The 13,154-nt window shown below is 56.9% G+C and overlaps 1 protein-coding gene across 1 annotated transcript in view; it reads left to right on the forward strand.

Moving 5' to 3' along the window:
- Nucleotides 1–1,499: 1,499 nt before the first annotated feature.
- Nucleotides 1,500–13,154, forward strand: part of WNK3 (WNK lysine deficient protein kinase 3) — a 30,847-nt gene continuing 19,192 nt past the window's right edge. The window contains exons 1-8 of the mRNA XM_033083463.2: nucleotides 1,500–1,832; nucleotides 4,450–4,622; nucleotides 4,687–4,907; nucleotides 4,972–5,129; nucleotides 6,928–7,016; nucleotides 10,296–10,515; nucleotides 12,014–12,224; nucleotides 12,990–13,120. Coding sequence (XP_032939354.1) covers nucleotides 1,518–1,832; nucleotides 4,450–4,622; nucleotides 4,687–4,907; nucleotides 4,972–5,129; nucleotides 6,928–7,016; nucleotides 10,296–10,515; nucleotides 12,014–12,224; nucleotides 12,990–13,120 — 1,518 coding nt within the window. The 5' untranslated portion in view covers nucleotides 1,500–1,517. The remainder of the gene's footprint in view (nucleotides 1,833–4,449; nucleotides 4,623–4,686; nucleotides 4,908–4,971; nucleotides 5,130–6,927; nucleotides 7,017–10,295; nucleotides 10,516–12,013; nucleotides 12,225–12,989; nucleotides 13,121–13,154) is intronic.

The following is a 13,154-nucleotide window of genomic DNA, read 5'->3' on the forward strand; positions in this document are numbered from 1 at the left end:
GGGGAATATGGGGAATATGGGGGATGTGGGACACAGGGGCGAAATGGGGGCACAGGAGGGATATGGGGACATAGGTGGGTGTGAGGAATATGGGGGCATAGGGGGGATATGGGGGTACAGGTGGTTGTGGGGCAGAGGGTGAATATGGGGGCACAGGTGGCCGTGAGGGGTGTGGGGCAGACGGTGGATATGGGGGCAGAGGGGGATGTGGGGGCACAGGGGGGATGTGGGGGATGTGGGACACAGGGGCGATATGGGGGCACAGTAGGGATATGGGGCCCAGGTGGCTGTGAGGGATGTGGAGCACAGGGGGGATATGGGGAATGTGGGGGCACAGGGAGGATATGGGGGCACAGTAGGGATATGGGGCACAGGGAGGATATGGGGAGACAGGGGGGATATGGGAGATAGGGGGCTACAGGGTGAATATGGGGCACAGGGGGGGATGTGGGGCACAGGTGGGTTTGGGGGATAGGGGCGTACAGGGGGCTATGGGAAATATGGGGGCACAGGCAGGATATGGGGGCACAGGAGGCTGTGGGGGATATGGGAACACCGTGTGGGGGGGGGAGGGCACACAGGGGCTGGAGGGGGGTTAGAGGGGCTATAGGAGCTGTGGGGCTCTGTGAGGTACAGGGGCGCTATAGGGGCCGGGGGCCTCTATAGGGTACAGGGGGGTATGGGGGTCTCTATGGGGTATAGGGGGTTTAGGGGCTGGGGGGGTCTGTGGGGTATAGGGGGGCTCTATAGGATACAGGGGGCCATAGGGGCTGGGGGGCTCTATGGGCTACAGGGGGCACGAGGGGCTATAGGGGGCACACAGGACCTGGGCGGGGGGGCTATAGGGGATGAGCTCTGGTGGTCCGGGGGGGCTATAGGAGATGGGCTGTGGTGGTCCGGGGGGGCTATAGGGGATGGGCTCTGGTGGTCCGGGGGGGCTATAGGGGTCACACCCGCCCCTATAGGATACACGGGGGTCCCCCAGCGGGGGGGGCTGCGGTACCTGTGGCACCCCCGGGGAGCGGGGGGCGGCCACGGCACCTCCAGCATCCTTGGGGGCGGGCGTACCTGTAGCATCCTTTTTGGGGGGGGGGGCTGCCCCCGGAAGTCCTTCCTCCGCAGGAAGAGCAGCCGCTGTGCGGGGGGGGGGGCGGGGGGATGCTTCCATCCCCCCCAGATTTCGGGGACCCCCCCAATTAACCCCGCTGCCCTTATTAATTATCCCTTCTCTCCCCCCCCCCCACCCCAGCGAAGCCTCTTTGTCTCCCCGGCAGGTCCCCCCCACTGGGGAGGGGGTGACGCGGCCACCGCCGGTGACACCCGAGGTGGGGTGTGGGGTGGGGGGACACCCCTAAAATCGAGGTGACCCCCCCAGACCCCCCTAAACCACCCCCGGACACGCGGGCCCCCCCTCCCCATCCATAGGGGCAGCTGGGGAGGGGGCGGCGGGGAGGGGGGGGGGGGGTCACCCCCTCAAATTTTCGGGTGGTGGGGAGGGGGGGGGGTGGGGAACAACCATGGCCGCGGATTTGGGGGACCCCAAAACTCCCGCGTCCCCCCCTGCCCCCCCAAAACGCTTCTTCCGTAAGAGCGTGGAGGTGCTGGAGGAGGAGGAGCGGGGAGAGCGCGGCGGAGACCCCGGCCCGCGGGGCGACCCCCGGCTGGGAGGGGGCGAGGAGGGCGAGGAGGAGGCGGAGATGAAGGCCGTGGCCACCTCGCCCGGTGGCCGATTCCTCAAATTCGACATCGAGCTGGGGCGAGGAGCCTTCAAGACGGTGTTCAAGGGCTTCGACACCGACACCTGGGTGGAGGTGGCCTGGTGTGAGCTGCAGGTGAGCCCCCGGCCCGGGGGGGGATTGGGGGGGCTGGGGGGGGTCGTGGGTTGGTGGGTGGGAGGGGGAATTGGGTTTCTTGATGGGGAGGATGTGTGGGGGGAGATGGGTTGGGCTTGGGGGTTTTCTGAAGATGGGTGCGCCCCAAAATTCATCATGAGCCCCTTGAGTGACCCATCAATTTGGTGTTGAAGCTTTTCCAAAGCTGTGATTGATCCTTCAAACTCAGCTCGAGGCTCTTCTGGTATCAGTGATCCCCAAAATCCACCCATGAACCTCACCTTGAGCCCCTCCAAACATGGGGACACCCCAAAATTCATCATGAACCCCTTGGCTGACCCCTCAAATTGATGTTGGAGCTTTTTCAAAGCTGTGATTGGTCCCCAAACTCAGCTTGAGGCTCTTCCCATATCAATGATCCCCAAAATCCACCCTTGGATCCCACAGTTGGTCCTTTGAGCTTGTCTTGAACCCTCCCAAACTCAGACACCCCAAAATTCATCAGGAACCCCTTGACTGACCCCTCAAATTGGTGTTGAAGCTTTTCCAAAGCTGTGATTGATCCCCAAACTCAGCTCAAGGCTTTTCTGATATCAGTGACCCCCAAAATCCACCCAGGAACCTCTGAACTCACCTTGAGCCCCTCCTAAACTCAGACACCCCAAAATTCATCATGAGCCCCCTCAAACTGAGACCCCAAATTCACCTGGACCCCACGGGTGGCCCCTCTCCCACCTCTGCACCCACAGCCACCCCAAATCCCCTCAGTTCCCCCCAAAATGAGCTGTGTGTCCCCAAAATGTCACCCCTGGTGTTGGGGGTGAGGATGAGGAAGATGATGATGATGATGGAGTTTGAGGGTGAGGATGATGATGATGATGATGGGGTTTGGGGATGAGGATGATGATGATGGAGTTTGGGGATGAGGATGATGACCCTGGAGTTAGAGAATGATGATGATGATGATGATGATGGAATTTGGGGGTGAGGATGATGACCCTGGAGTTGGCAGATGATGATGATACTGGAGTTAGAGAATGATGATGATGGTGATGATGATGATGATGATATCGGGGTTTGGGAGTGGCAGTGGTGGTCCTGGGATGAGGATGAGCATGATGATGATGGTCACCCTGGGATTTGAGAATGATGATGATGATGAAGATAGCAATGGCTGACTCTGGAATTTAGAAGTGATGATGATGATGATGCTTGAATTGATTCTGGAATTGGTGATGGTGATGAGGATGATGATGGCGAGTCTGGGATTGGGGGATGATGATGATGGTGATGATGATGATGCTGTCAATGACCATGAGGTTTAGAGATGACAATGATGATCCTGGGGTTGAAAAATAGTGATGATGATGATGATGATGGTGACATTGGAGTTGGGAGATGATGATGATGATGATGGCAACCCTGCGGTTTAAGAATGATGGTGATGATGATGACACTAGAGTTGGGGCATGATGCTGATGATGCTGTTGACAACAATCCTGGGGTTGGAGAACGACGATGAAAATAATGATGATGATGATACTGGAGTTGAAGAATGGTGGTGGTGATGATGATGATGATGATACTGGAGTTGGAGAATGACGATGATGATGATGGTGACAATCCTGGGGTTGGAGAATGATGATGAAAATAATGATGATGATGATGCTGGAGTTGGAGAATGACGATGATGATGATGATCCTGGGGTTGGAGAATGATGATGATACTGGAGTTGGAGGAGGATGATGGTGATAAAAATGATGATGATGGGATTGGAGAATGATGATGGGATTGGAGAATGATGATGGTGATGGTGAGATTGAAGGATGATGATGGGATTGGAGAATGATGATGGTGATGGTGAGATTGGAGGATGATGATGATGGGTTTGGAGAATAATGACGATGATGATGATGGGATTGGAGGAGGACGATGATGAAGATGGGATTGGAGCAGGATGATGGTGGGATTGGAGGAGGAGGATGATGATGATGATGACGATGATGATGGGATTGGAGCAGGATGATGATGATGATACTGGAGTTGGGGGATGATGACGATGATGATGGGATTGGAGGAGGAGGATGATGATGATGGTGATGATGATGGGATTGGAGGAGGATGATGATGATGGGATTGGAGGATGATGATGATGGGATTTGAGGAGGATGATGACGATGATGATGATGGGATTGGAGGAGGAGGATGATGATGATGGTGATGATGATGATGATGAGATTGGAGGAGGATGATGATGATGGGATTGGAGGATGATGATGATGATGGAATTGGAGGATGATGATGATGATGATGGGATTGGAGGAGGATGATGATGATGATGATGATGGGATTGGAGGAGGATGATGATGATGGGATTGGAGGAGGATGATGATGATGATGGCATTGGAGAATGATGATGATGATGATGGGATTGGAGGAGGATGATGATGATGGTGATGATGGGATTGGAGGAGGATGATGATGATGGCATTGGAGAACGATGATGATGATGATGATGATGACGATGACAACCTGTGGGCTGGAGCTGCTGTCTCTGAGCCCGGCCCGGCTCACCGACACCGCTGCCGGACTTTGTGCCGCGTCCGTGCCCCCCAGGACCGCAAGCTGACCAAGGCCGAGCAGCAGCGCTTCAAGGAGGAGGCCGAGATGCTCAAGGGGCTGCAGCACCCCAACATCGTCCGCTTCTACGACTCCTGGGAGTCCTCCCTGCGCGGCAAGAAGTGCATCGTCCTCGTCACCGAGCTCATGACCTCGGGCACCCTCAAAACGTGAGTCGGGGGCGCGCGGGGACGCCGGGAGGGGGCTCGGGGCGTGGCTGACGGGCGCCCGCAGGTACCTGAAGAGGTTCAAGGTGATGAAGCCCAAGGTTCTGCGGAGCTGGTGCCGGCAGATCCTGAAGGGGCTGCAGTTCCTGCACACGCGGACGCCGCCCATCATCCACCGCGACCTCAAGTGCGACAACATCTTCATCACCGGCCCCACCGGCTCCGTCAAGATCGGCGACCTGGGGCTGGCCACGCTCATGCGCACGTCCTTCGCCAAGAGCGTCATCGGTGAGCGCCGCGGGGACCCGGGGACGCCCCGGGGGACCCCCCTGACCGCCCCCCGCCCCCGCAGGGACCCCCGAGTTCATGGCGCCCGAGATGTACGAGGAGCGCTACGACGAGTCCGTGGACGTCTACGCCTTCGGGATGTGCATGCTGGAGATGGGCACGTCCGAGTATCCCTACTCCGAGTGCCAGAACGCCGCGCAGATCTACCGCAAAGTCACCAGCGTGGGTGTTCCCGAGAGCCCCGGAGCTCCCCAGAGCCCCCCTGTGCTCCCAAGTGCACCTGGATACCCAAACTGCCCCTAAAACTGTCCCCTAAAGTGCACCTGGATACCCAAACTGTGTCCTAAAATGGTCCCTGGGCACCCAAACTGCCCCTGAAACTGCCCCTTGATACCCAAACTGCCTCTAGACAGCCAAAACTGTCCCCTAAAGTGCACCTGGATACCCAGAACTGGCCCTTAAACTGCCCCTGGATACCCAAACTGCCCCTGGATACCCAAACTGCCCCTGCAACTGCCCCTTGATACCCAAAACTGCCCCTAGACACCCAAAACTGTCCCCTAAAGTGCACCTGGATACCCAAAACTACATCCTAAAACTGTCCCTTGATACCCAAACTGCACCCTGAAACTGCCCCTAGATACCCAAACTGCCTCTAGACAGCCAAAACTGTCCCCTAAAGTGCACCTGGATACCCAAACTGCCCCTGAAACTGCCCCTGGATACTCAAAACTGCCCCCAAAAGTGCCCCTGGATACCCAAACTGCCTCTAGACAGCCAAAACTGTCCCCTAAAGTGCACCTGGATACCCAGAACTGTCCCCTAAAGTGCACCTGGATACCCAAAACTACATCCTAAAACTGTCCCTTGATACCCAAACTGCCCCTGGATACTCAAAACTGACCCCTAAAGTGCAGCTGGATACCCAAACTGCCCTAAAACTGTCCCTGGATACCTAAAACTGCCCCCAAGACTGCCCCTGGATACCCAGAGCTGACCCCTGAAACGGTCCCTGGATACCCAAACTGCCCCTGGATACTCAAAACTGACCCCTAAAGTGCCCCTGGATACCCAAACTGCACCCAAAACTGCCCCTTGATACCTAAAACTGCCCCCAAAAGTGCCCCTGGATACCCAAACTGCACCCAAAACTGCCCCTTGATACCCAAACTGCACCCTGAAACTGCCCCTAGATACCCAAACTGCCTCTAGACACCCAAAACTGTCCCCTAAAGTGCACCTGGATACCCAAAACTGATCCCTAAAACTGCCCCTGGATACCCAAAACTGTCCCTGGACACCCAAAACTGATCCCTAAAGTGCACCTGGATACCCAAACTGCACCCAAAACTGCCCCTTGATACCCAAACTTTCCCCTAAAACTGCCCCTGGACGCCCCCTGAAACGGTCCCTGGACACCCAAAACTGCCCCCTGAAATGGTCCCTGGATACCCAAACTGCCCCTAAAACTGCCCCTGTACACCCAAAACTGTCCCCTAAAACTGCCCCTGTACTCCCAAAACTGTCCCCTAAAACTGCACCTGGATACCCAAACTGCCCCTGAAACTGCCCCTTGATACCCAAAACTGCCCCTAGACACCCAAAACTGTCCCCTAAAGTGCACCTGGATACCCAAACTGCCCCTGAAACTGCCCCTGGATACCCAAACTGCCCCTGGATACTCAAAACTGACCCCTAAAGTGCACCTGGATACCCAAACTGCCCCTGAAACTGCCCCTTGATACCCAAACTGCCCCTGGATACTCAAAACTGACCCCTAAAGTGCACCTGGATACCCAGAACTGGCCCCAAAATCTGTCCCTGGACACCCAAAACTGACCCTCAAAACTGTCCCCTAGAACTGTCCCTGGATATCCAGAACTGCCCCCCCCAAACTGCCCCTGCACACCCAAACTGCCCCCTCAAAACTGTCCCCAGTGTCCCCCAAAAACTGCCCCCAGGCCCCAAAAACTGCCCCCAGTGCCCCCCAGATCTGCCCCAGTGACCGTGTCCCCCCCAGGGCATCAAGCCGGCGAGTTTCCACAAGGTGTCGGACCCCGAGGTGAAGGAGATCATCGAGGGCTGCATCCGGCAGAACAAGGCCGAGAGGTGGGACTGACCACAGTGACTGACCACAGTGACCAGTGACCACACTGACAATAGCCACAGTGACCACAGTGAGCACACTGACTGACCATACTGACCACAGTGACCACAGTGACCACACTGACTGACCACACTGAAGGAGATCATCGAGGGCTGCATCCGGCAGAACAAGGCTGAGAGGTGGGGCTGACCACAGTGACTGACCACACTGAGTGACCACAGTGACCACCCTGACCACACTGACAATAGCCACAGTGACCACAGTGACCACACTGACTGACCATACTGACCACAGTGACCACACTGACCACACTGACCACACTGAAGGAGATCATCGAGGGCTGCATCCGGCAGAACAAGGCCGAGAGGTGGGGCTGACCACAGTGACTGACCACAGTGACCACCCTGACCACACTGACAATAGCCACAGTGACCACAGTGACCACACTGACTGACCATACTGACCACAGTGACCACACTGACCACACTGAAGGAGATCATCGAGGGCTGCATCCGGCAGAACAAGGCCGAGAGGTGGGACTGACCACAGTGAGTGACCACAGTGACCACCCTGACTGACCACACTGAGTGACCACACTGACCACAGCCACACTGACAACACTGACTGACCACACTGAAGGAGATCATCGAGGGCTGCATCCGGCAGAACAAGGCCGAGAGGTGGGACTGACCACAGTGAGTGACCACAGTGACCACCCTGACTGACCACACTGAGTGACCACAGTGACCACAGCTACAGTGACCACCCTGACCACACTGATCACACTGACCACAGTGACTGACCACACTGACCACACTGACTGACCACACTGAAGGAGATCATCGAGGGCTGCATCCGGCAGAACAAGGCCGAGAGGTGGGACTGACCACACTGACCACACTGAGTGACCACAGTGACCACACTGACCACAGCCACACTGACAACACTGACTGACCACACTGACTACAGTGAGTGACCACAGTGACCACACTGACTGACCACACTGAAGGAGATCATCGAGGGCTGCATCCGGCAGAACAAGGCCGAGAGGTGGGACTGACCACAGTGATCACAGTGACTGACCACAGTGACTGACCACGCTGACCACACTGAGTGACCACAGCCACACTGACCACACTGACTGCACTGACCACAGCCACAGTGACCACAGTGACCACACTGACTGCACTGACCACAGCCACAGTGACCACACTGACTGACCATACTGACCACAGTGACCACACTGAAGGAGATCATCGAGGGCTGCATCCGGCAGAACAAGGCTGAGAGGTGGGGCTGACCACACTGAGTGACCACAGTGACCACCCTGACCACACTGACAATAGCCACAGTGACCACAGTGACCACACTGACTGACCATACTGACCACAGTGAGTGACCACAGTGACCACCCTGACTGACCACACTGAGTGACCACAGTGACCACAGTGACCACAGCTACAGTGACCACCCTGACCACACTGATCGCACTGACCACAGTGACTGACCACAGTGACCACACTGAAGGAGATCATCGAGGGCTGCATCCGGCAGAACAAGGCCGAGAGGTGGGACTGACCACACTGAGTGACCGCAGTGACCACACTGAGTGACCATAGTGACCACAGCCACACTGACCACACTGAGTGACTACACTGACCACAGTGACCACAGCCACACTGATCACACTGACCACACTGCCCACACTGCCCACCCTGACTGACCTCCCTGCCCACCCTGCCCACGCCAGGCTGTCCATCCGGGACCTGCTGGACCACGCGTTCTTTGCCGAGGACACGGGGCTGGACCACAACTGACTGACCACACTGCCCACAGCCACACTGACCACCCTGACTGACCACACTGCCCACACTGACTGACCACAGTGACCACACTGAGTGACCACACTGAAGGAGATCATTGAGGGCTGCATCCGGCAGAACAAGGCCGAGAGGTGGGACTGACCACACTGAGTGACCACACTGACCACAGTGACCACACTGACTACAGCCACACTGACAACACTGACTGACCTCAGTGACCACACTGACCACACTGACAATAGCCACAGTGACCACAGTGACCACACTGACTGACCATACTGACCACAGCCACAGTGACCACACTGACTGACCACACTGAGTGACCACAGTGACCACAGAGTGACCACAGTAACCACTCTGACCACACTGACCACAGTGACTGACCATACTGACCACACTGAGTGACCACAGTGACCACCCTGACCACAGCCACACTGACCACAGTGACCACAGTGACCACAGTGACCACAGCCACACTGACCATACTGACCTCACTGACCACAGCGACCACACTGACCACACTGACTGACCACACTGAAGGAGATCATCGAGGGCTGCATCCGGCAGAACAAGGCCAAGAGGTGGGACTGACCACACTGACCACAGTGACCACAGCCACACTGACCACACTGATCACACTGACCACAGCCACACTGACAACACTGACTGACCACACTGACTACAGTGAGTTACCACAGTGACCACACTGACCACAGCCACAATGACCTGACCACACTGACTGACCACACTGATCACACTGACTGACCACAGTGACCACACTGACCACAGTGACTGACCACAGCCACACTGACCACGCTGACCACACTGACCACAGTCACCACAGCCACACTGACCACACTGAGTGACCACACTGACCACAGTGACCACACTGAAGGAGATCATCGAGGGCTGCATCCGGCAGAACAAGGTCGAGAGGTGGGACTGACCACACTGAGTGACCACACTGACCACAGTGACTGACCACAGCCACACTGACCACACTGACCACAGTGACTGACCATACTGACCACACTGAGTGACCACAGTGACCACCCTGACCACAGCCACACTGATCACAGTGACCACAGTGACCACAGTGACCACAGCCACACTGACCATACTGACCTCACTGACCACAGCAACCACACTGGCCACACTGACCACAGCCACACTGACAACACTGACTGACCACACTGACTACAGCGAGTGACCACAGTGACCACACTGACCACAGCCACACTGACCACAGCCACACTGACAACACTGACTGACCACAGTGAGTGACCACAGTGACCACACTGACTGATCACACTGACCACACTGATAACACTGACCACACTGACCACGCTGACCACACTGAGCTGACCACACTGATCACCCTGACTGACCACATTGACTGACCACACTGACCACACTGCCCACACTGACCACCCTGACTGACCACCCTGCCCACGCCAGGCTGTCCATCCGGGACCTGCTGGACCACGCGTTCTTTGCCGAGGACACGGGGCTGCGCGTGGAGCTGGCCGAGGACGACGCGGGGCTGGACCCGGCGCTGGCGCTGCGCCTCTGGGTGGAGGACCCCAAAAAACTCAAGGGCAAGCACAAGGACAACGAGGCCATCGAGTTCAGCTTCAACCTGGAGGCCGATGTCCCCGAGGAGGTGGCCTATGAGATGGTGAGGGGGTGACCCCAAAATTCCTGAAGGTTGGGCCCTGGTGAATCTCCGGAATCTTGAACGGCGCCAAAGGCAGTGACACCCCAAAATCCACCCGGGATTGGTGCCTCCAACTGTTCTTGAGCCCCTTCCAGAACAAAAGTCATCCCAATATTCATCCCTAAACCTCACCTGGAACCTCTCCCCCAAAATTCATCCCTAAACCTCACCTTGAATCTCTCCCAAAACTGACACCCCAAAATTCATTCCTGAACCTCTCCTAGAACCAATGACACCCCAAAATTCATCCTTCAGCCTCACCTTGAACCTCTCCCCCAAAATTCATCCCTAAACCTCATCCTGAACCTGTCCCAAAACTAACAATGCCCCAAAATTCATCTTTCAACCTCAGCTGGAATCTCTTCCCCAAAATTCATCCCTAAACCTCATCTTGAACCTCTCCCAAAACTGACACCCCAAAATTCATCCTTCAGCCTCAGCTGGAACCTCTCCCCCAAAGTTCATTCTTAAATCACACCTTAAACCTGTCCCAAAACTGACACCCCAAAATTCATCCTTTAATCTCGCTCTGAACCTCTCCCAAAACAGAGATCCCAAAATTCATCCCTGAGCCTCACCTGGAACCTCTCCCCAAAATTCATCCCTAAACCTCACATTAAACCTCTCCCAAAACCAACACTCGCCAAAATTCCCCTTGGAACTGATCCTGACCCCCCCTGGACACCCCAAATTCCCCCTGGGACCCCCTGGAACTGACCCTGAACCCCCAAATTCCCCCTGGAACTGACCCTGAGCCCCCTTGAACACCCCAAATTTCCCCTGGGGCTTCCTGGAACTGACCCTGAGCCCCCCTGGAAACCCCAAATTCCCACTGGGACCCCCTGAACACCCCAAATTCTCCCTGGGACCCCTGGAACTGGCCCTGAGCCCCCCAAATTCCCCCTGGGAGCCCCTGGAACTGACCCTGAGCCCCCCTGAACCCCCCAAATTCCCCCTGGGACCCCCTGGAACTGATCCTGAACCGCCCAAATTCCCCCTGGAAACCCCAAATTCCCACTGGGACACCTTGGAACTGGCTCTGAGTCCCCCTGGACACCCCAAATTCCCCCTGAGCCCCCCTGGACACCCCAAATTCCCCCTGGGACCCCCTAGAACTGACCCTGAAACCGCCCAAATTCCCCCTGGAAACCCCAAATTCCCCCTGGGACCCCCTGGAACTGACCCTGAGCCCCCCTGAACCCCCCAAATTCCCCCTGGGACCCCCTGGAACTGACCCTGAGCCCCCCAAATTCCCCCTGGGACCCCCTGGAACTGACCCTGACGCCCCCAAATTTCTCCTGGGACCCCCTGGAACTGAGCCTGAGCCCCCCTGGACACCCCAAATCCCCCCTGGGACCCCCTGGAACTGACCCTGAGCCCCCTTGGACACCCCAAATCCCCCCTAGGACTCCCTAGAACTGACCCTGAGCCCCCCTGGACACCCCAAATCCCCCCTCAGGTGAAATCCGGGTTCTTCCACGAGAGCGACTCCAAGGCCGTGGCCAAATCCATCCGGGACCGGCTGGCGCTGGTGAGGAAGACGAGGGAGAGGAAGCAGGCGGAGAGCAGGGGGGGCCCCGAGGGCCGGGGGGGCCCCGAGAACGAGGAGCCCGAGGTGGATCAGCACGTCAGGCAGCAGCTGCTGCGGGAGCAGCCCCCGGCCACGCCTGGTGAGACCCCAAAGTGCCCCTGGAGAGGGAGAACTGACCCTAAACTGACCCCAAAGTGCCCCTGGAGAGGGAGAACTGACCCCAAACTGTCCCTAAACTGACCCTAAACTGACCCAAAAGTGCCCCTGGAGAGGGAGAACTGACCCCAAACTGACCCCAAACTGACCCCTAAAGTGCCCCTGGAGAGGCAGCACTGACCCCAAACTGTCCCTAAACTGACCCCAAAAGTGCCTCTGGAGAGGGAGAACTGACCCTAAAGTGACCCCAAAACTGTCCCCAAAAGTGATCCGTAAAGTGACCCCAAACTGACCCCCCAAACTATCCCTGGACAGGCAAAACTGACCCCAAACTGACCCTAAACTGACCCTAAACTGACCCGAAACTGACCCCAAAACTGACCCCAAAACTGACCCCTAAAGTGACCCCAAACTGGCCCCAAAACTGACCCCAAAAATGTCCCTGGATAACCAAAACTGACCCCAAAATTGTCCCCAAAAGTGACCCCAAAACTGATCCCTAAAGTGACCCCAAACTGTCCCCAAACTGTCCCCTAAAACTGTCCCTGAATAGGGAGAACTGACCCCCAAACTGACCCCAAACTGTCCCCAAACTATCCCCAAACTGACCCCAAAACTGACCCCTAAAGTGACCCCAAACTGACCCCAAACTGGCCCCAAAACTGACCCCAAAATTGTCCCTGGATAACCAAAACTGTCCCCAAACTGTCCCCAAACTGACCCCAAACTGACCCCCTGCCCCCCCCAGCCGAGGGGCTCCCGGACAGCGCCCCCCCCCCAGATGTCCCCGGTCCCTGCGGTGTCACCGCGGCGCCCGAGCAGCTCTGGGGGTACCCACAGGGACCCCAGGACGGGGTGTCCCCCCCTGTGCCACCACTGGTGAGTCTGTGTCACACTGGGGGGGTCCTGGGGG

The sequence above is a fragment of the Catharus ustulatus genome, chromosome 32 (genome assembly GCF_009819885.2).
Source record: "Catharus ustulatus isolate bCatUst1 chromosome 32, bCatUst1.pri.v2, whole genome shotgun sequence".
Lineage (NCBI taxonomy): Eukaryota > Metazoa > Chordata > Aves > Passeriformes > Turdidae > Catharus > Catharus ustulatus.